General features: G+C 38.1%; 1 protein-coding gene across 5 annotated transcripts in view; it reads right to left on the reverse strand.

Moving 5' to 3' along the window:
• NAALADL2 (N-acetylated alpha-linked acidic dipeptidase like 2) overlaps positions 1–24,202 on the reverse strand; it is a 509,493-nt gene that overhangs the window by 103,807 nt on the left and 381,484 nt on the right. For all 5 annotated transcript variants that reach the window (XM_072142777.1, XM_072142778.1, XM_072142776.1 and 2 more), the window contains exon 11: positions 11,200–11,295. In XM_072142777.1, the coding sequence (XP_071998878.1) occupies positions 11,200–11,295 (96 nt within the window). The remainder of the gene's footprint in view (positions 1–11,199; positions 11,296–24,202) is intronic.

Here is a 24,202-nt window from a genome sequence, read left to right on the forward strand (position 1 = left end):
ACAAAGTTAACATTCTTTTGAAAGAGATTGCACTTTAATCATTTTTATGATAGATGAATATCGAGAAAAATTATAAGATAACAACAAATTACTTGCTTTCACATAATTGTAAAATTCAAAACAAGAGATCATGTTATACAGAGCTCATCTGTTTTGAGCATTTCTGGGGTTTTTTTTATTTAGCATTCATCTCTTCTCATATCACCTTACTTCAGCTCATAAAATTGTGATTGATCCTGAGCACATATAATCAGGGAATGAGGATTTCTATCAAGTTGGATACAGCTGACAATTGTTTTATTGGCCACATAAACAAATATGCAAAGTAATAGCTTGGCTGACAAGCAAATAAAAACAATGGAATAAAACTCTACATCTTCATTGTCCAATACAATTTTATAACAGTGGACAACTATTCTCTTTGGAACCAAATGTTATACTTTGCAAAAATGTGTGTTTGGTTTGTTTTCAATAGAAGACATTAACACAAAGTTACAACTCACATTCAATTAGCGGAAAGATTAGTCAGTTAGAAAAATAGAGATAATTCCATTGCACTAGAAATAATTTGCCGAAAGCGTTTGTTTCTCAAACAAGGCACAATTAAAATCCTGATGTCATTTATCAAACTAAAACTTGAGTATTTTAAAGGAAAGTCATAAACGCGACAATTCTTTTTGCAAACATGACAAATTACAGGATAACAAGAAACCATTGTAAGTCTGGAGTAAGACTTTACTAGTCCACGTCTCTAGTCACTGAAGGTAGTTTATAAAGTAGCCTGTGAGTGAAGTGGTCATCAATTCTTTTGCTTAGGTCAGAAACAAGAAGCTACAGCAAGGTCTTCTTCATCAGAACTCAAACCTACTCCACAAAGGGGCTTCCATAGATTTCAGATATGACTCATTTTAGTTTTGTGGTACAATAGTGAATCTGTCAAGCTAAGACTTCTGTGTAGACAGTTTTAATGCCAGTCTTGCTCAGTCCACTTTTTTAAGTAGTGAGTGAGTTCAGCATCACATGGACTATGTGTCACATTTCCTTGGCTAAACAGCAGACAACTACCAAACTCAGTATGAATTTATTCATGTAATAATAATGAATTACAGTGTGGCAAATAAAAATATGTTGCTTCTCTAATTTCTCTCCTTTCTGCTGGCAATAAAATGCCAGCTTTAATTGGTGTTTATTACAATCAATAGACTGTCCATGTAAAGCATACCAGGTTATTCAAACAGATAAAACTGGCAATAAGACACATCACCCTCTTGAAAACAGAGAAGGCTTTGCATGAAAAGCCTATGCATTGCAAATAATCCCATGTAATACTGGAATCTTATTTTGTGGCATTTTGAACTATCTCAGGGACCAGTAGAGGGTTTGACAATTACCCCAGCATCTTCAATTGCGAATGTAACAAAGTAGTGCTCTTTAACACCAGAAATCTGACATGAAAGTAAGTGTGATGGAGCCATTTAGCTCCATTTTTCCCTACCATCGCAAAACCCCCTTTTTCAGGAAGTGGATGAGGCATGTACAAAACTTCATGTTTGCTAAATGTTTTGCTCAATCGGAATAGAGAAATATGCAAATCAGTGTTTGCGCCCTTTTCTATGCCAAAAGCATAATAATGCCCCCATTAAATGCTTATGGACACTCTACTCTGTAGCATAGACAAAACAAATATTTTGCTTATTATGGATGATTACAGCATTATTTTCCTTTGTGCTTCTAGGACTTTTTGACGGTAGGGTTTGGAAATCCCCCCAAAGGATTACACTTCTCAGAAAATGACACATTCATAATTTAGAATCAAACAGTAATGTTTCATTGCTCATAAGAGAAATAAGGCCGGAGTTGATTTAGGACTATGTGAATAACAGAATACTACAATGGAAAAATCTCCAAGGTTTCCTTTATTTCCCTTTACTATTGCATGGTACAGGAAGTGTCAACCTCTCAGGACCACACAGTTTCTTAACCAAGTAGTCAGTAATAAATGAGTCATTGTTCAATTCACAATGTTCTTGTGCCTTTATTTAGCCCTCCATGTAAATCTATACTAGTTCTAATGTGCCATGTTTTGGCGCTCCTGTTCTAGTCATGTATCCCTGTTGTTCTTTGAATTGAGGTATTTTGAATAAATTACTTAGCGGCAGAGCCAAGAGGTGCTCTTCAGAGCACCACTGGCTCATTTTCATCTTTTAAAAAAGTTTTTTTCTACTAAATGCAGCTGTTCTAAAACATATTTAAGGAAGATAACAGTAGATGGGGATGGGACAGAGATGTGAACAGTAAGCATCTTTCATCAGATAATCTGATGGTAGATGTCCTTTGAGACTTCACATCATTAAAATATTATTCTTTGTATGATGAAAATAAAATACAATTTTTCTAAATGCTTTCTGTATCAATTACTCATGGATTTCTAGATCTCTGTTTGCTGTTATTCTATAGCTTCCATGTTTACTTCCAGTGGACAGAAATTTATGTTATAGTGTGTATAATTTTAGTTGTGTATCTACTTGTTGGAATTTTTAAAAACTCAATCTGTATAGATGCTCTGCATAGAAACTTCAGTTTGCATCAGGAGCAATTAATAGCCTCAATGGCATTTATTTCTTAGTAAGATCCCTAGCTACCTAAAAACTATGGACATAACAGAGAACGGGATCCATGCTGTGAACCAGCAGTTTCTAAAGGGTCGATTAGTAGGGGATGAATGCAATTAAATTATTGTATCTGCCCACTAGTCACATAATCTGAAAAACCTGATGTCTGGACAGAATAAGACATCGACCATGTCAGCAAGAAAGATTAATTTTAACTTTTGTACCTAGATAAAACGTGGATAGATAACATATCTTCCATACTGTGCTCTCTCAGTAAGACAATCCTTCGCCATGACAGCCTTAGGTTTTCCAAGGACCCGAGGCTGTCTTAGTTTAACCCCTTCATTACAATGCGTGATCAGCACATTGTAATGAATGAGGAGCGAAATCCCGATTATACAGCCATACTGTAGAACGGCAGTATATGATAGGATTGATCTAAAAATCTAAGATAAAAGTACCCTAAGGAGTCTGAAAAATAGTAAAAAACAAAAAAAGTAAAAAAAAATAATAATAATAAAAAATCTAAAAATATTAATCAACCCCCTTTTCCTAGAACTGATATAAAAATAAACAGTAAAAGTCAAACACATTAGCTATCGCCGCATCCAAAAATGCCCAATCAAAATATAATAACGGGTTTTCACTGTGTTTAACCCCCTAATGCAAAATAGCGCCCAAAGTCGAAAATGGCACTTTTTTATATTCAGAAAAATATAAAAAATTCAATATAAAGTGTTCATAAGGTTGTACAGTCTTTAAAATGATAGCAATGAAAACATAATCAAAAGTCGCAAAAAATGACCCACAGCTCCATACCCTAAAGCATAAAAAGTATACATACAGTGAGGAACACTATCCCCATACAGTGAGGAACACTACCGCCATACAGTGAGGAACACTACCGCCATACAGTGAGGAACACTACCGCCATACAGTGAGGAACACTACCCCCATACAGTGAGGGACACTACCCCCATACAGTGAGGAACACTACCGCCATACAGTGAGGAACACTACCGCCATACAGTGAGGGACACTAGCGCCATACAGTGAGGGACACTACCCCTATACAGTGAGGGACACTACCCCCATACAGTGAGGGACACTACCCCCATACAGTGAGGGACACTACCGCCATACTGTGAGGGACACTACCCCCAAATAGTGAGGGACACTACCCCCAAATAGTGAGGGACACTACCCCCAAATAGTGAGGGACACTACCCCCAAACAGTGAGGAACACTACCGCCATACAGTGAGGGACACTACCGCCATACAGTGAGGGACACTACCGCCATACAGTGAGGAACACTACCGCCATACAGTAAGGGATACTACCGCCATACAGTGAGGGACACTAAATGCTAATAAAGGGGAAAAAAATTTTGAAAATCTATTAGGAATCACCGTAAACTTTTTCCTGAAATTCTAGATAAATTCAGACTCATTAGAATCGATTTGCCCATCTCTAATTTAGGGGTAACTTTGGCTGTATTTCATATTCTTCTAATATAGTATTTTATAAATGCATTGCTTTAACTGCAGCTAAAATTGAGATACTTTATTGTACTGAAGTGACAATTTGTGCCACGATTTCTACAACATTTTGCAAAAAAATTTACCAATTTGCAAAAAGGCACATGCAATGGCAACAGTGCCCTGGATGCAGCACCATCCAACCTCAAAGCAGCTGTGCTATTATCTCCATGACACCAAAATAGAGCTTTGGCAGGACATAAGGGGATCTGCATCTCTCTACTTTTAAGTTTATATAACTATTTAGCCTACACTTAATATGTTCACTCAACTTTAAAATACCAATTACATAAAATCTTCCAGGAGATATTGCATAATTCAAATCAAACTAGTCCCCAAAAGTCAAGAGTATAATTTGAAATGTATTTTCTTTTACATAAGTGGCTTTAAAAAGCTCGTTTTAAGGGCAATGTTAATCTGATGTGACACTTGGCCTTAAAAAATTGTACTTTAAATACAGAGAGATTACTTTAATAATAATATATTGGGAGGAGGTCTCAGCTAGGGGAATTTTGCATCATTAAAAAAGATAGAAATATTCATAGCTTTTCTCCAAGTTCAATTTATCATCCAGGAACTCAGTAAGTAGTTCCAAACCTCTGATCAGGAACACATATATATTTATGCAGATTGTTATACCTTACAGTTTATCTGCTAGTTGCCCTTGAAATGCAGTATTTGTCTGCAAAAATCCAATTTACTATATTTGTTATTATATTTAGTATATTGAAATTAAACCAACATTGCAATTTTCATATAAAGCTCAACAGTAACAGTCACAATAGAAAACTGTATACTGGCCAGGTAAAATACTGTAGTGAAGAAAATTGTAAGGCACTCACCCAGCAGTAGGTTCCAAAATCGTTTCCTTTATTAAAAACATACAGGGACACTTACAGGGGAGACGAGGTGCGTTAAGGCATACAAGAGAGGGCCATTTCACGCTAGACGTGCTACCTCGGGCTTGGACACTTGAACACTGGTCAGAAGTGAGCAGATAGCAGTGTAGTAGCCATGTGACAATAAGATATATGGGAGTCCACAATGAGAATGAGAATGCAAAGAGAGGAAGACATCCCATGTAGATGGGATATTCATGCTCATAAACGGCTTGGGCATTAAGTAGAGTGGTTGTCACTTTTAAATGTATGAGCTTCTTTGAGGCTTCTATCAAAACTATACTGAGATGGTTTTTAGCACCTGATAGGCTTAGTCAAAAGTTTTCTTTCACATCTGTGTTGGAGACAATGGGGCTCATTTACTAAGGGTTGAGCTGCTCATTTTTGTCGGACTGTGAGTCTATTACCAGGGATTATACTGCTTGCACAGGTATTTAGAAAGAGTCTTCGCTTGGATTTTGGCACACGTGTTCGATGTTTGGTGCAGCTACGCTGGCTTTCATGCAACAAAATTAAGGGGGCATGCTGTCGGACAATCCGACTGATTCAGACGCAGCGCCATATTTAAATTTCAAATTGTGTCGCAAGTCCAAGCACTTACATGCACCATGATAGAGAAGGTGAACTCTGTCGTACCTGAGTGGGGATACGACACATGCAGGATATCGGGCACACGATCTTAGTAAATCGTGGAAGAGTGCATTATCGTCGGACAATGCACTTTCAGTGAACTCCAGTGGCCAGGTAAGTAATTAGCCAAATCCTATGGTCATGTCCCAAAATCACAACTCAAGCTTTCAACCTTTTGAGTTCCCTCGCCGCCTTCACCCTCCTGGGCTCTTCTATTTCTAGACATGGAGAAGATACCTTCTGTAGTCAGAACGCTCGCCACTTTTGTTTTTGTTTCCACTAAGCTTATTTTACCAGATACTGGAAGTCAATAGACATTTCCAAGTTTGATGAAGTAAAGGAGTCTCTACACCAAGCATGTCGATTTGAACAAATGTGGACCTTCAAAAATCATACCTATCCTTTGTATAAGAGAACCTGGGAGGTTTGGTAGGAATTTCTCCCCAACAGATATTGCCCCCCCCCTCCCCCCATTATTACCACCTTGAAGTATAGCAGCCCCTTCTAGGTCACGAGAAACACAAAATAGTTATCTTTGGAAAATTCCTATTAGGCTATCATGCTTAATATTACTAAAACATATAACAGCAGTCACATCACCGGGTTGGATGCCCCTACTTAAGCAACCCCCACCCCCACCCCACAATTATATTGCTAAAGCAGTAGAGAAGTACTTTATGTTATGCTGAGCGGCCTGTTGAGGAGGAACTGGCCCTGTTGGAAGCCCAAATATCCTTTCTGAGATGCTCCCCTTTTTGACGACAGCATTGCTGGCCCATTACAGATATACATGATTAGTCCTAAACTCTAAGCGTTTTAACCTAGAGGTGATTTAGCCTTTGATATAACCAACTGAGAAATATGCTATTATAGGATTCTGGAAACTGTATAGTTTTGATAATGCCACATGGGTCAGTATTGGGGCTACTTCTTTTTAATATTTTTATTAATGACCTTGTAGTGGGTAAACACAGTTACGTTTCAATATTTGCAGATGATACTGAGCTGTGTAAAGTAATTAACACTGAGGTCGATAGTTGAGCATTACAGAGGGATTTGTGGAAGCTTGAGGAGTGGGTAGAGAAATGGTTGATGAGGTTTAATGTAGAAAAATTTAAAGTTATTCACTTGGGCCATGGAAACAAAAAGTATAATTATGCTCTAAACAGTCAATTGCTTGGTAAAACTGGAGCTGAAAAGGTATTGGTGATGGTAAACTTAATTTTAGAGACCAGAGCCAGGCGGCTGCTGCTAAAGCAAATAAAATTATGGGATGTATCAAGAGAGGAATAGATTCTTATAATAAAGACATGGTTTTGCCCTTATACAAATCACTGGTCAGACCACACGTGGAATATTGTTTACAGTTTTGGGCACCAGAAGAGAGCAACCAAGATTATTAGGGGAATGGGGGGGAACTAGAATACAATGACAGATTACAAAATTTGGGATTATTCAGTTTAAAAAAAAGACGACTGAGGGGAGACCTTAATACAATGTACTAATACCTAAACCGACAGTACAAGGATCTCTCCAAAGATCTTTTTATACCTAGGCCTCTGACCAGGACAAGGGGGCACCCTATATGCCTAGAGGAGAGGCGATTCTACCATCAACATAGACAAAGGTTCTTTACTATAAGAGCAGTGAGACTATGGAACTCTCTTGTACATGTTCAAGAGAGGCCTGGATGACTTTTTGGAGAGAAAAAATATCACGGGTTATGGACTTTATGGACTTGAATCTTTTTCCAGCTGTATATACTATACTATAATCCACCCCATATATAGAGATATCTGTACTGCTATGCCTTTACTCGCTCTTCTATATATATGCACATTGTTATGTTTTTACCATTATTTAAAATAATGAGTAAAAAAAATAAATGTAGATTGTTCCAAACTTTATTGTATGTTCTTTAAAACATCCATGGAGCTATGGGGAGATGAATCAGGAGGAAAGGAGTCCACATAAGCTTGTGTTGACTCCTTTTCTCCTGAGCCTTCTCCCCATAGCTGCATGAATGTTTTAAAGAATATACAATAAAGGTTGGACTTGTATGGTGAGTGCTGCTGTCCCCCTGCTTCATTTAGATCATTTCTTGCCAAAGACTTCTCTTATTTCAGCTGTGCACCACCTTTCCTGCATGCTACATGTTTTAACTATTGTCCAGTGAAAGAGGTCTCTTTCAGTGCTAAATAAGAGTTGTGGGAGAAGTGCCCCAGTAAATTCTATTTGTGTTCTCTGGTATTGTACTTCATATAGAGAAAGAAGTGAGAAGTGGAGTGGAGAAGTGCAGTAAATAACACATATTGTGAAAAGAAAATTTTTATTGGAAAGAGAGTTGAGAATACAGCTCATTTGACAGAGAAGGTGATCCCTTTTATCAAAAATAACCACATTTACTATGTGAAAAATATGCAAAAAAAACATCAAAATCAAGCATGATAAACCAGATGCACTTTTTATCCATGGTCTCCTCTCTTCTGAAATCAACTTTTAAAATGATTCTAATGAGCCTGAGGAGCTCCTGGTATTTTACCAGAGCCCCTCTGTGCACATGTCTCATCCTCCTCCATGGTCTATCAGTACTTCTGGAAACACTCACAAGGAGCCCTTCTGGTTAATTAGCATAATTTTATAAGCTGATTTTAGAAAAAATGAGGCTGTGGATAAGTGTCCCTAGTTTATCATGTTTAAATTAGATTTTAGACTTTAAGGTACCCATGTATGTAAAAATGTAAACAAACTTTATGAATCTCTGCTTTTACTACAAAATGTGTATTCTTAACTGATCTTTTATAGTATGTTGATATCCTCTTAAAATACTTTGTGGTTCGTTAATGACCATTTAAGGTAACGGTCTCTGATAACCTTCAAGTCCTAGTGGAGGATATTGCTAATGACATGCACTAGTGCAGTGATGGCTAACCATTTAGAGCCTGAGTGCCCAAACTTCAACTAAAAGCCACTTATTTATTGCAAAGTGCCAGCACAGCAATTTAAGCAGTCATTTTTTACTCCTTTTTCTTTGACAATTTTCAATCGTTCTGCCCCCTAAGGACACCAACACAGTTAAATGGAGGAGGGCAAATTCATCTATCATTGTAGGAAGTTTCTCCTGGAAGATTCTTTGAGTCCTGTCTAGTGAATTTCATTCTGGGGTGATGGCCTGGGTGCCCACACAGAGTGCTCCGAGTGCCGCCTCTGGCACCAGTGCCATAGGTTCGCCACCACTGCACTAGTGTATACCACTTTCACACAGAGTGGGCCAGGCCAGGAACTTCGCACACTGTTGCATTAAATTTAGCAGGTTATAGCGCAGGACCCGAAAATTAAACCAGAGCCTCTTAGTTTATCCGCCATAACGTACAGGACAGGAAGAATATCAAGAGCTGGTGCATGACATTGACTGTTTTTGCGGATTCAAATTGGTCAACTTTTTATACAGCAGTCAGGATTTAATCTAAGGATCTAATTATCAATCAACTATCTATATTAGTATCTACTGTACTTATACATTTATCCAATATAAGCCCCTGCCACTATTGATGTATGGTTGCATATTCATATAAAGTATATTTAGGACTTTATATATTTTATGTTGGGGAAATCGGAAACCATAAACTTTTTTTTTTTTTTTAATTATCTTGTAATGTACAAAGAATTAGCACACTCTTTCTCCTTAGGCCAATAATTCATATCCAGTGATATAAATCACTAAGATGAAAGAGTTAACCACGTAAAGATACTCAAGCTTTGATACACAGGTCATATTAAGAAATTATATCTATAAACAGATTGTCATTAGTAGTCCCCTTAGAATGAACAGATTGTTCATCTTTATGAAGTCAGGATATTATGGTACACATATGTCCAACAGGAATCAAAACAGAAATCATATGGTAAATCTCCCAAAACAAAAATTTCCTGTTAATATATTGTGTTAATATATGTGTCAGCATCACCATGGTATTACTCCAAAGAAACCATGAATTTCTATATTGCAACTGAAAAGTTCTCCTCTTCTTGTGGAGGATTTATTATGGTATTTTCAAAACCATAAAAGACAAAATAGATAATCACCGTAGATCTATAAACAGTGAATTGAGTATGACATCTCCAAAACATATTTTTTACACATAAATGCTAACGTGGAGAAATGCCAGAAGAAACACACTCCCAACTGTAGAGAGTGCTGTTTCAACCTAGTTGTACAGCGTATGGAATGGTGTGGCTGTGTGACTTTGGTCAGAAGGTAAGAGTTCTCCTTATGGAGAGCTTGCCAATTAAGGTCGCCTGATAACTCTTACCTTCTGAATCTAGTCAATAGCCGCTCACACAGCCAAACTAGTTCCCTATGCTGTGATAACGAGACCCAACCAGCTCGAAACAGTGCTGTCTACAGTTGGAAATATGTTCCTTCTGGAATAAAGCATTTGCTTTCAGCACTGACAGGGCCTCTTAAAAGGGATATTCCCATTTGGGAACTCACATTTAATTGAATTCATTGGCCAAATATAAATACATTTTTTCAACTGGATCCTATTAAAAATATGTACCTGTGTGAAGAGAATTCAACATAAATGTTGCCATGTTGTCCCTTCCAAACAAGAAAGCTCCCTCAGATATGACCACCCCGCCTCCCGAAAGCATTGGCTATTGAGCCCCACCGGACCACCTGGCTTCAGCGTTCATTACTACAGTATGGCTATGGGACATGCAGTAACTCTCAGCCATTTCATATGCAAAAATGATTGTTTCTTTGTGTAATCACTTCAGCAGAGGTGGTTGAATCCAAGGACAATAATGAGGTACATATTTTTAATAACATCCAATTGAAGAAAAAAAATATTATATATATATTCCAAGGCAGCACAACCTAATTGTCTGGGTGCAAAATCTGTATATCCGTGGCAAAGGATCCAATGATAGATTCAGGAAAAGCAGCAGCACTCCAGTTTGTGAATTAATTCAGGGTGATCCTTGAAATAAAGATCACCCTGAATTAATTCACAAACTGGAGTGCTGCTTTACCAGAATTATATATTAGATTAATTAAATTACATGTCAATGCCCAGATTAGAAAAAACCCTTTAATAGGGTCCAGGCTAGTCAAGGCCACTGGAAAATAGGAGTTTTGCTCCTTCTAGTTTCCTAACTTAATGTTTATATTGGGGGGATCAGCTACATTGCCTCTAAGCCTGCCAACAAGTTGCACAGACTTTTGTAGCTGTAGACACAAAGAACTTGACTTAATCTCCTGTCCCGCTAGAGGATATATGCAGACAGAGCTCCCATCACTTTATGCAATTACTGTATACGGCCACTACACAATGCATAGGGCCAACTGCTCTGGGCTCCTTATTCATGTTGGACCGAACAGCCAATTGGTTAAGAAGCCAGATGTTGGTACCCCACTGATCATATAGATCAATAATGATAATTCCTAGACAACAACTTTAAAATCATAATAATGTGTAGTTAGCTTTCTACTGATATACATTGCTTTGCTTACCTTGCCGATGATCTCATGAAGATGAAAGAAAGCGTCAATCTTCTGAATTAAATTATCCTCATTACTGACCAATATTTCTGGGAAGATGTAAGGGATCTAAAATCAAATTATAGAGAATTATTTGCAGTTATAGTGGCAGTTCTATTTACACTATTAGGAATAAAAGATGCAATTAAGCAAATGTAAATATATAAAAAAGTTATACAGTATATTACATTAGAACATTAGTATGAACTAATTATGTAATAATTATATGTATTATTATCTAGTGTGCTAACACCTTGCGAACTTATCCTTCAAAACTTAGTAACTAGGTAACGCTGCACAACATATGTGGCTCTATATGTTCTTGATAGTTATACAAATTGATTTGAGTCATATGGCTCAATCATTAAAATGTACATCATAATCATTAAATTCTGTAGAATCTATGATCACGTGTAATCGATCAAAGGTTTTGTTCTTTCACATAAAATTAGTGTGAAATAGCAATCCATCATATTACTGCAAGGGAAAATGCCAGATGATTACTTGATTGATGCTGACAGACCCTGAGATGGAGAAAATCAGACTGTGATCCTAATGAGGAAGCAGCTTGTGACAGAAAGGAAAAAATCTATTTATGTTTATTGCTAATTACTTTAACTTAAAGAGGTAAAGTTCTTCCTTGCAAAATGTTCTTTTAACTGCTACTAAATAAAACGGTTTTTCCAACACTGAACATCTACAGGATAGGTTAGAAATATTTGTTTGCTGGGAATATCCAAAATAACAAAATTTTTAAAAATAATTTCAGAAATACAAAAACATTTTTTAAAAAGGAAAAGGTTGTTGTTTTTTCCAAGATGAGAAGCTCTTCCATTGTGTGCCAATACCAATGAATGGTATGCAAGTAAAGTGTTAGTTTTATAATACAGGCGGTCACCTACTTAAGGACACTCGACTTACAGACCCATGGTTAAAGACGGACCCTTCTGCTCCCTATGACCTCTGGTAAAGCTCTCTGGATGCTTTACTATAGTCCCAGACTGCAATAATCAGCTGTAAGGTGTCTGTTATGAAGTTTATTGATAATCCTTGCTCCAATTACAGTAAAAAATTTTGAAACTCCAATTGTCACTGGGGCAAAATAAAAAAATTTGGTCTGGATCTACAATGATAAAATATACAGTTTCGACTTACATACAAATTCGACTTAAAAACAAACCTATGGAACCTATCTTGTATGTAACCCGGGGACTGCCTGTACTACAAAGCCTAAAAGATGTCTAGTTCAAAATCCAGTAATAACTTACCACACCCCTTTACTTCTCCTGAATCTCATACACTTCCATGGACCTTGGTTACATGAAAATTTGACATAAACTAACATGGTCCCATGTCAGTTTTCATGTGCATCATACATAAGACAACCTCCACCCCCCATATACTCTTGTTTGCAAGCCGGATAGCCACATGTGATCTGTCTTTAAAGGGCTGAGGAGTAGAACATTTTATATCTGTGCCAGAATAGCCGGAAGCAGTGTCCACCACAAGACACACAACTAAACATCAGAGGAAATCTCTAATCCATAAGTTCATAAGGGAGTTATGAAGTCATAGTGCGTCATAGCTGGTTACTGACATAACCTCTGGAATCTGGGGAGTGGGACCAATGCCAAACTGGTTCTCAGTCTGTTCTCAAACCCTTCTATGAATGAAACCACTTCTTGTTAGGTGGAGGCCCGGCCAGATTACATGACACCAGAACTGTTCCTCTATGATTTCCATTGAGGAATTCCTATTCATCCAAGATTTTGAAGGTCTGGTAACTGGACCCAAGTGGGAGGAACTCTAGCATCATCCCAAGGGCCGACTCAGTTTGTCCAACATAGAGCTTAAAACACCTAGAGTCATATGGGGGTTTTGTTGTCTTCTAGGGGGAGATTCATGCTAAAAAATTATAAGCACAGAGATAACCTATAGCCACTGCTCCCACTCATTGGTACAGCAACATGGAAACTATTTATGTACTTGCTAAGACTTGTTGGGCTACACCTGTATAGTGTAACCCTACCCACTGAATCCAAGATACCACACATCCATGTTCTTGGTCTAATGTATATGCTACCTGGGCAGGCGTCTCACCTGATACAATTCAGTTATGGACCAGAGCTGGGCACCTGGGCAGACTACTGGCTGACAGAGATTTGTTTCAATAAGGCTCATGAAAGGGGTATCCCAGTCTTTCAAGCCTGTGACCAAATGTTGTGCCAGAGGTCATGTGAGCCACTTTCTCTTTTCCTGTGCCCCAGGGTTGTCTATTAAAGCCATGGTTAAGATGCAGAACACTAGTAGCGCATAAGCAGATGTGTATGTGCAGTGCACATTCAATATACCAATTCGTTCAGAATGTGATAGTGGTTATCTTGTGAAGAAAATTTAAAGGGTAGAAATATGAGAATTTGTATATAAGGTTTAATTGAATAAGTGATATTGGAATAATGGTTACTACTGAAGCTAATGATTGGCTGCAGAGATAATCTGCCTCTGAACAGCATGTCATCTAACAGCAGAATAACAGCTACAGGAGCATACATTACATCTGAAACAGATGTATTTTAACAAAAAGTTGCATTATATTAGCCTAGTATTCAAGTTGGATGGCCCCTCAACGGTGAAAACAGACATTTGTCCAGCACATGACCATTGCATAGGTTGTCCTATTTCCTGTGGCAAGGCACCCACATGTAAATTTGTGGGCCCCAACGATAAATATGTACCAGCATTTTCGACTGTTTCATTTAATTTGCAGCGCTGCTGTATTAATTTGTGAATTACATGCAGTAGGTTTTAGTACCCCCATCAGCAGTAGCAGTACAGCCACTGTAACCATATCACAATTTAATGCAATTTGAATCAAAGAAAGAAAGCTTATTTAAAAAACATAAGGTAAAAATAAGTCAAATGTATTGACTAGTACTATTCCAACTATATTCCAAAATACATGCACACAATGAATGTTCTACCTGCAATAGCTAAGCTAAAGAAAATAAGCAATAATGTTACCATTCTTCACAGTTATATTTATCTTGTAGAAACACATACTGAATCTTAATCTAACTGGAAATGCAGAGCAATAAAAAAATTAATTGGTATGTAGTAGGGTGATAACATTTTCAGTATGTTCCCTCAGTTGAACTATGTCTCGAGAGAGCAATTGGAAAGCCACGCTATACAATTTATTATCAGGTCATGTAAAACTATTGTCATGAGTTATTCATTAAAATTGAGGTTAATTTCTCCTCTCTTAATTATGCTGTTTTTCAGCGACACAAATTTCAATACATTTAAACTAAAACATCGCAATCGGATAGGTTACATTTCAAATATCTCCCGTTTCAGGAAAACTTCAGCCCAATGGTTTGTAATTCAGTTTAAAGACAACATTAAAAAGTCAAAACACATCATTATATTCCTGCATGCCTGAAACAATATAATAACGGAGATTCTAACACTGCACTGCAGAATAAGCAGGCTTGATTTTGTTAGCTGACAGCCAATAAATGTGAGTTAGTGATCCATAACAATATTTTTTCATATTCTTTATATCAGGCTACACCAGAATTCCATAACCAAATGTAATTTCCTAATATTTTGTATAGATATAATTATATATGAAGTTATAATTTTGTCCCAGAATGCATTACTACTGGATATATATAGATATATATATATATATATATATATATATATATATATTAATTTACATGATGAAATTAAAAGCAATAAAAAAATAATATTTCTTTTATTTGTTTTATCCATTTTGAATCAGTGGGGTCTAGTCATTTATTCGTAGTTATTGTACATAACAATGTAGACAGTAATTATATTATATTTATTGTGGTGAAGATTAGCCATGTTTTATATACCGTCTATGAACTAAAATTGAAATAGATTACTCTAAGCTATCTAAATTACTTTTCAATGCTTAAAATGCCTTATCTGCACAAGCAAGCATTTTATTATATGTTTTATGTAAAGCTTCTCAGCATTATACAACAATATTTTTCATTTGCATACAGTACACTTTATTTAGCATATAAACAAAACAAAATTGTTCTACAGCAGAATAAAGTTTCTACCCACAGACAGTCCTTTGATATTCCTTGCTTTTTCTTGATGAACTGAGCATGGCCAAGGCTTAATTATATAACTATACATACATTAATTGTTTAATTTAATTCTACCTAGCCATGGAGCAATAACTAATGAGAGGTACAGCATAAAATAACAAATAATTTCGAAGTACATTTGTATATACTAATGAATCATATACAGTGGGTTTGTCATTAGATGCTGTAACATACAACAAGCATACATGTCTCTAAGAAATGAGAACACGTGACAGGAAGTAAGGGGGTGTGGCTTGCTGAAAGCCAGGGGAAATGAATGATGGATGTCTTATTACATATGGAATTATAAAATATGTGCTGGGATGGGATGAGTGTCCTGCTGCAGTGAGCACTGACTGTAATTCTACATGTGTTCTATGCCAAGATGTGCGAGATAAACACTGTCAGACAAAGATAGAAGATCTGCATTCCTGAAACTACAACATAGTTATTTTCTCCTCTATTCCACTGAGCAGAGCTAAGATGGAAGATGGATATCAGCAACATGGGCTCCTCAAATTTGATACTACAAATACCAACAACCTAGATTAAAATAGGAGAAAATGGATAAGCAGATTTGAGAACTTTCTGGAAGCCATAGACATCAAAGATGATAAAAGGAAAAGAGCTTTACATTTGCACCTACAGGCTCAGAAGTACCAGCAGCGAGATGAGAACTACAAGCTACAAGCAGATTAATTCTTTTTCCATGGAAGGGAGACAGACACAGCAGATCTAAAAGTGTGTGTGTAGCTGTCATGTAGCAAGAGCAGGAGAGTGTGATTGTGTGTTATATCCATCTCATGGATCTCATCATCTCTCATCTCTAATCTGTCTCATCCCTCTTTCTATGTGTTTGATGCTAGTACAAATGTTCAAAAGTGTATATGAACCTTGTACCCTGATCAGCTCACAGAACTAGATGGAACATAATGGGGTTTATTTAATAAGGGTCGAGCGGCTGCATTTTTGTCGGGTTCCTGACATTTCAGGGATAGTGCCGGGGATTGTGTCGCAGGTGATTGGATTTTGGCGCATCGGCGCCAGCTTTCACGAGACACAAATCGGTGGGTGGGCCGTCGGATGATACGACTGATTCAGACTGAGCGCAGGATTTAACATTTAAATTTGTGTTGGAAGCCAAGCCCTTACATGCACCAGGAAGAAGAAGGTGAACTCCGGCGGACCAGATCAGGAAAGCAACACATGAAAGATATCGGGCGCACAATCTTTATGAATCACGACAGATGTGCATTCTGGCAGACATTCTGGATCGGGATCACGCAGGACCGGGTAAGTAAATGTGCCCCATTGTGTCTGCTTAGAGAGTGCCCTCCCACACTCTGGGATTTTGCACTGACCAGTGATAGGAGCTAAAACAGCAACACAACTGAGTAAAATTGCAAAGTAAAGGGTTAAAAAGGATCTTTATTGTGTTACAGCACTAAGGGATTGACATTTTTGAATTTTCCGTCATGGGCAAACCCCTTTAAGGGATTTAGCACAAGGCTGTGCTTTTGCTTAGAAATAGCAGATCATCAGGCCACTATAATGGAAACAGGTGATATCTCCTAAATACATAACATAACATTTAAAGCTACAGTAGACAACAGAACTCAGAAACAAAAGAAATGTTACCAATGTGGAAAAAACTTCTCTCACACAAATAAATGTTCAGCTTTAGGGAAGACATGCAGCAAATGTGGTAAAGAGAATCATTAAGCATCTGTATGCAAATCAGCTTTTACCAAGCCTACTCCAAATCCAGCAAAGCAGGTTAATGTACAGGTATTACATCATGATGAAGAGGAGAAATCCACAACCAATGACTAGGTCTTCATTACCTCTGCGCCCAAACCACTTCAGTCTCCAAATGTTATAATTATTGTTTTAGATACTAGAGCATCTGTGAATATCATAGACAACAATACATATGAGCAGATGAAGATAAGACCAGTCCTCAGGACTGTTCACACAAAGCTCTTACCATATGGATCTCAAATTCCGCTACCTACTGTGAGAACATTTGATGCTGAAATCAATTACAAAGACAAAATGCAGAAAACAAGCTTTTACATCCTACAAGGCTCTGGAGGTTGCCTTCCTACCTACCATACATTTATGAACCTTGGTCTCATTCAGATCATTCACACAATAACTGATCCAGCTATTAAGGAAATGCAAACTACACTTAATAAATTATCTTCAATATTTAGTAGACTGGGAACATTTAAAGATTTCAAGTGGATGAAAGTGTCTGTCCAGTGGCACAAGCTCACCTTTTCATCTAAGGAAAAAGGTGGAAGAAGAGCTTCAATCCTCAGAGGACCAGGATATTGTTGAAACAGTCACTGGTCCTACCCCATGGGGTTCTCCAATTGTGGTGGTTCCAAAACCAAAAGATCCTGACAAAGTAAGAATTTGTGTTGATATACGCCTTCCAAATGTTGCTATTCAGAGAGAAAGACATATCTCTTCCACAATGAATGACATGATTCATCTACTAGATAGAGCAACTATATTTTCAAAACTGGGCCTCAACAAAGGCTGCCATCAGCTGGAACTGAGCCCAGAGTCGAGATGCTTGGCAACCTTTTCTACACATTTGGGCATAAGAAGGTACAAGCGCTTAACTTCTGGAGTCTGTGCTGGCATTTCCAAATGCCATTTAAGGTGTAAGCAAATACTTTCCCTACGCTTTCAATTATAGTGATGACATATCAGTCTTTTAAAAACTCAGACTGAACACAATTGTGCATTACATGCTGTCAAGGACTCACTTTAAACAAAGATAAATATTAATTTAAAAACCTCTCTAGAGTTTTATGGTAATATCTTTAATGCTGCGGGAATACAGCCTGCCCCTGAAAAGGTAGAGGCAATAAAAATGGCCTCTGTTCCTGAGAATGTCAATGATGTTTGTTCCTTTCATGGGATGTCGAGCTATTGTGCTAGATACATTCAAAATTTCTCAACAATTGGTGCACCAATAAGAGAACTTACAAAACAAGGTTGTGAATTCAACTGGTCTCTAGTGGTCTTCAAACCTCTTTTGATACTATTAAACATGAACTCAGTTAAACTACAACAATGGGCTATTTTATTCCAGCTTTATGCACTTAACTGATTGTGAATGCAAGTCTAGTAGGACTGGGAAAAATTCTAGTACAAACCCTACACTTCAGATCCAAGTAACATTTGATATGGCAGTCAAGGTTTAACAAATACAAAAAGAAAATACTTTTCAGCCAGAAAAAAAACGTTTAGCTCTCGTCTGTGGATGTGAGCGTTAGTTTCTGTATGGAGCTCTTTTACCATCTTTGGAAACCCAAGTGCCAAGAAGCCAGCTAGAATTAAACAATGGGGTCTATGAGGTACACCATGCTAGTAACGGGTTGGACCCCCTTTTGCCTTCAGAACTGCCTCAATTCTTCATGGCATAGATTCAACAAGGTGCTGGAAGCATTCCTCAGAGATATTGGTCCATATTGACATGATGGCATCACACAGTTGCCGCAGATTTGTCGGCTGCACATCCATGATGCGAATTTCCCGTTCCACCACATCCCAATGATGCTCTATTGGATTGAGATCTGGTGACTGTGGAGGCCATTTGAGTACAGTGAACTCATTGTCGTGTTCAAGAAACCAGTCTGAGATGATTCCAGCTTTATGACATGGCACATTATCCTGCTGAAAGTAGCCATCAGATGTTGGGTACATTGTGGTCATAAAGGGATGGACATAGTCAGCAACAATACTCAGGTAGGCTGTGGCGTTGCAACGATGCTCAATTGGTACCAAGGGGCCCAAAGATTGCCAAGAAAATATTCCCCACACCATGACACCACCACCACCAGCCTGAACCGTTGATACAAGGCAGGATGGATCCATGCTTTCATGTTGTTGACGCCAAATTCTGACCCTACCATCCGAATGTCGCAGCAGAAATTGAGACTCATCAGACCAGGCAACGTTTTTCCATTCTTCTACTGTAAAATTTCAATGAGCTGTGCAAATTGTAGCCTCAGTTTCCTGCTCTTAGCTGAAAGGAGTGGCACCCGGTGTGGTCTTCTGTTGCTGTAGCCCATCTGCCTCAAAGTTCGACGTACTGTGCGTTCAGAGATGCTCTTCTGCCTACCTTGGTTGTAACGGGTGGCGATTTCAGTCACTGTTGCCTTTCTATCAGCTCGAACCAGTCTGCCCATTCTCCTCTGACCTCTGGCATCAAGAAGGCATTTCTGCCCACAGAACTGCCGCTCACTGGATGTTTTTTCTTTTTCGGACCATTCTCTGTAAACCCTAGAGATGGTTGCGCGTGAAAATCCCCGTAGATCAGCAGTTTCTGAAATACTCAGACCAGCCCTTCTGGCACCAACAACCATGCCACGTTCAAAGGCACTCAAATCACCTTTCTTCCCCATACTGATGCTCGATTTGAACTGCAGGAGATTGTCTTGACCATGTCTACATGCCTAAATGCACTGAGTTGCCACCATGTGATTGGCTGATTAGAAATTAAGTGTTAACGAGCAGTTGGACAGGTGTACCTAATAAAGTGGCCAGTGAGTGTGTATATATATATACCTGGTAAATACAGCAATCTAGCTAACTGCATTTCAAGACATCCTACAGAAGTAGATCTAACTACTCAGTGGTCAACTGAAGAATATATCAAGTTTCTTACATCTCATACAATTCCAAAGGTGCTCAAATCCTTCTAATGTGTGAGAGCAAAACTGTCAGCCACAGAAGAGCATCTTATTCTCAGAAGCACCAAGCTGGTTGTTCCTAAAACATATGGTATTCCTCGAATAGTCAAAACAGATAATGGACCTCCATTTAATGGTCATATATTTGGATAGTTCTCTGAATATCTGAGGTTCAAACACAGAAAGATAACACCATTCTGGCCACAAGCAAATGGAATTGTGGAAAGATTCATGCAGACTTTAGGGAAGAGGGTTAAAGCCTCTTACTTGAAGTAAATAACACTGAAACAGGCACTCTACAGATTTATGCACAGGTACAGGAGTACACATCATTAAACTATTAATGCTGCTCCTGCCCATCTACTATTCAACAGAATCTGTATCTGTATTCCTGATGTGACGAGCTATGTAATTCCTGGTAGACTTCAACAACAAGCAGAAAAAAAAACATATGCAAACAAGACGCCATGCCTAGCCATTTTTTATAGAAAGGGGTGACAAAGTATGTCACAAACAGAACAAGACCTGTCCAATGTATGACCAAGCAGAATACCATGTAATGGCCAAGAAAGGAAATATGCTCACAGCTGGGTGAGATGGACATTCAATTATCCAAAATGCCTCACATTGTTACCAGAAACAAGTGTTACCAGAAAGTGGATTACCAAAGAATGTTTCTTGTGAAGCCTCTCAGTCCCACATAGATGTTAATGAGAGTGACAGACACAGCCAGCTCTACAGAAAACAGTGTTTTTCAGCAACCAAGATGTTATCCAATGAGAGAAAAAAGAGGCCTATCTAGACTAATTGAGAAAGCATAATTTGGGGTTTATATTTTGCTTGTCTAGTAAAGGATGATTAATGACATTTAAGATTCTCTTGTGTTTCCTTTGGTAGTTTTTACTTATGTTTTAACTTTTATTATTTTGATCATTATACATTTTAAAAAAGCATGGTGATTGGATTAAAAAAAAATTGCTGTTGGATGCGCTATGTGACGGACGTTGTTATGACAAGTATTTTTAGTAAACGTTCCTCCAAAAGGGGCTACCCCAAACAAATTTTGATAGAAGCCCAACATAAAGCAGACAAAGTTAACAGAAAGGAACTGTTAAAAGGAAATATGCATAAAAGAAGACATGCCAATGGCATTAAACACAATATACCTACTTTCAGCACAGCTTACAGCCCCCAATATAATGCAGTTAAAAGAATAATACAAAAGTACATTCCTATTTTAAATCAAGACACTATCTTACATAAAATTATGCAGGACGGACATAGATGTGTAGCAAAAAGAGGGCAGACACTGGCCAACATTTTGTCCCCTAGCATGATAAAAACTAAATCCACTGAAAAAACTTGGCTATCGGTTAGAGGGTTTTATAAATGCGGAGGAGCTAGGTGCAATGTGTGCACATATGCTTTAAATAAAACTCTTGACTTTCCTATTGGTCAAGGGAAAATGCAGAGAATTAATGCCTTTATGAATTGTGACACACATCATGTCATTTACTCCATTCGCTGCACTGAATGTATAGAGATATATGTTGGCTGCACTGTCCAAAAGTTGAAAACTAGAATCAGCCAACACATTACCAACATTAGAAATGGGGATGTCAATGCCTCAGGTGCTGCTAAACATTTTATTGAGCGTCACAATAAAGATTTCTCCTCCCTCCGTTTTTTAGGACTTGAACGGGTTTTCTGTCCCTCCAGAGGGGGGGATTGGAGAAAACTGCTTTTAAAACGGGAGGCATACTGGATCTTGGCCCTAGGATGTAGATATCCTGATGGCATGAACTCCAAAAACGACCTTTCATATATATATTAATATCGAGATGCTCCATAAATAAGAATACATATATTTCAACATTTATGTTTACAGTGGTAAACAATGGTAAACATTTATGTTTACCATTATATCGTGCATATGCCTCAATATCTACTCAATATTTGTTTTCTGATGTTTCCTCTTGTGCTGCACCTTTGTCTGATCTCTAATATTGTGTATAACACTCCTACATTTGCATGACCCGTTTTTAGAACTATTTTCCTCTGTTCCCGATCTCTGATCTCTATGGATCACTCCACGATGTATCTTACCTGCTCCCGATCCCTATGGATCACTCCGTGATGTGTCTTACCTGTTTCTGTTCCCACACCAACCGGATACACGTATCCTGATTATCAGGTGTTTGTAGAGCATTTAATGTTTGTTGTCATCATGTTTTTATCATACCATGAGTAAGGCTTAGATAAGCCGAAACGCGTAGGTCTCTTGTGCCTACTCACACCCCACGATGTATCTTTTAAAGAATGAAGAATAAAGTGCTTTTATTTTGCTGGATGTGCTGCGAACCTTTTCCTTTCTCAAGTGTCCTTCTAAAAGGATGTGTTTCGGGGGTAAGCCAACCCCTTTATCGTGTGTACATTCTAATATATATATATATATATATATATATATGAGTACAGTTAACGGTTCTTAAAATGAAAAAGTATATAAATAGGACTCAATAGTATTTACAATTAATTGGTTTTGTATGAATGAATAAACAAATGGACATGCCTATAAGTAAATATGGGTCAATGAATTATAAACATATAAAGGTAAATCAATAAATTAGTATAAACACATATAAAGTATAAGACATTAGTGAATGTGGAGAAACATCAGAATGTCAATAAAGTAACATCTGTATCATAGATCTGGTTATATCATGACCTGCATTTGACTTAACAAAAGTAAATGGGTGAAACAATTTGTGTAAATGATTGTTTTTTGTAGTATAAATACCTTTGTATAACTCAGCTAGAGGACACTGGTGGCTGCAGGTTGGTGCCCTAAGGGGCAGGAAAGAGGCTGAATGAGTTTAAAGAAAAGGGATTTCTTGGGAGGGTGATGACTAGGATAATGTGGGGGCATAAGGATTACTTACTTAATGGGAAATGGTCTGGAGCCTGAGGAGTGTCTCCTTGCTGGGAGTTAGCCTGTAGACTGAGCATCAGGAGGCTTAACCCTTTCACGACCCGTGACGTAATAGCACGTCACGGGTCGGCCGCGGGTGCATGGAGAGGGCTCACGCGCTGAGCCCTCTCCATAGCCGGTAAGTCTTTGCTGCATATTGCAGCAAAGGCTTACCGGTAACACCCGCGATCGGTGCTAGCACCGATCGCGGGTGTTTTCACCTCGATCGCCGCCGGCAATGCTGCCGGCGGCTTCAAAAGCATGGCGGCGCGTGGGCGCCGCCATCTTTTCGAGGATCGCCGCTCCCCGTGACGTCATCGGGGAGCGGCGATCCGTCGCTATGGTAACCTCGGGTCTCGCGAAGACCCGAGGCTACTTTTGGTTAACCCATGCATTACAATGTGCTATCAGCACATTGTAATGTATGAGGAGTAAAATCCCCATATACTGCCATACTGTAGTATGGCAGTATATGATAGGATCGTGCAGACCCCCTAGGGTTAAAGTACCCTAGGGAGTCTGAAAAGTACTAAAAGTAAAAATAAAAAAAAGTTAAAAAAAAAAAATGATAATAAAAAACCCTAAAAACTCAAATCACCCCCCTTTCCCTAGAACTGATATAAATATAAATAAACAGTCAAAATCATAAACACATTAGGTATCGCCGCGTCCGAAAATGCCCGATCTATCAAAATATGATAACGGTTTTTCACTGCGTTTAATCCCGTAACGGAAAATCGCGCCCAAATTCGAAAATGGCACTTTTTTTGTCATTTAAAAAAATTAAAAAATTCTATAAAAAGTGATCACAAGGTCGTACAGTCCTAAAATTGATAACATTGTAAACGTCATCAAAATCCGCAAAAAACGACACCTCCCACAGCTCAGTACACCAAAGTATAAAAAAGTTATTAGCGCCAGAAGATGGCAAAATCCCCAAAAAAATTTTTGTACAGGAGGTTTTAATTTTTTTAAATGTATGAAAACATTATAAAACCTATATAAATTTGGTATCCCCGTAATCGTACCGACCCGCAGAATAAAGTAGACATGTCATTTGGGGCACACAGTGAAATCCGTAAGATCCAAGCCCACAAGAAGGTGGCACAAATGCGTTTTTTTACCAATTTCACTGCATTTGGATTTTTTTTCCCGCTTCCTAGTACACG

This window comes from Engystomops pustulosus, chromosome 3, assembly GCF_040894005.1.
Source record: "Engystomops pustulosus chromosome 3, aEngPut4.maternal, whole genome shotgun sequence".
NCBI lineage: Eukaryota > Metazoa > Chordata > Amphibia > Anura > Leptodactylidae > Engystomops > Engystomops pustulosus.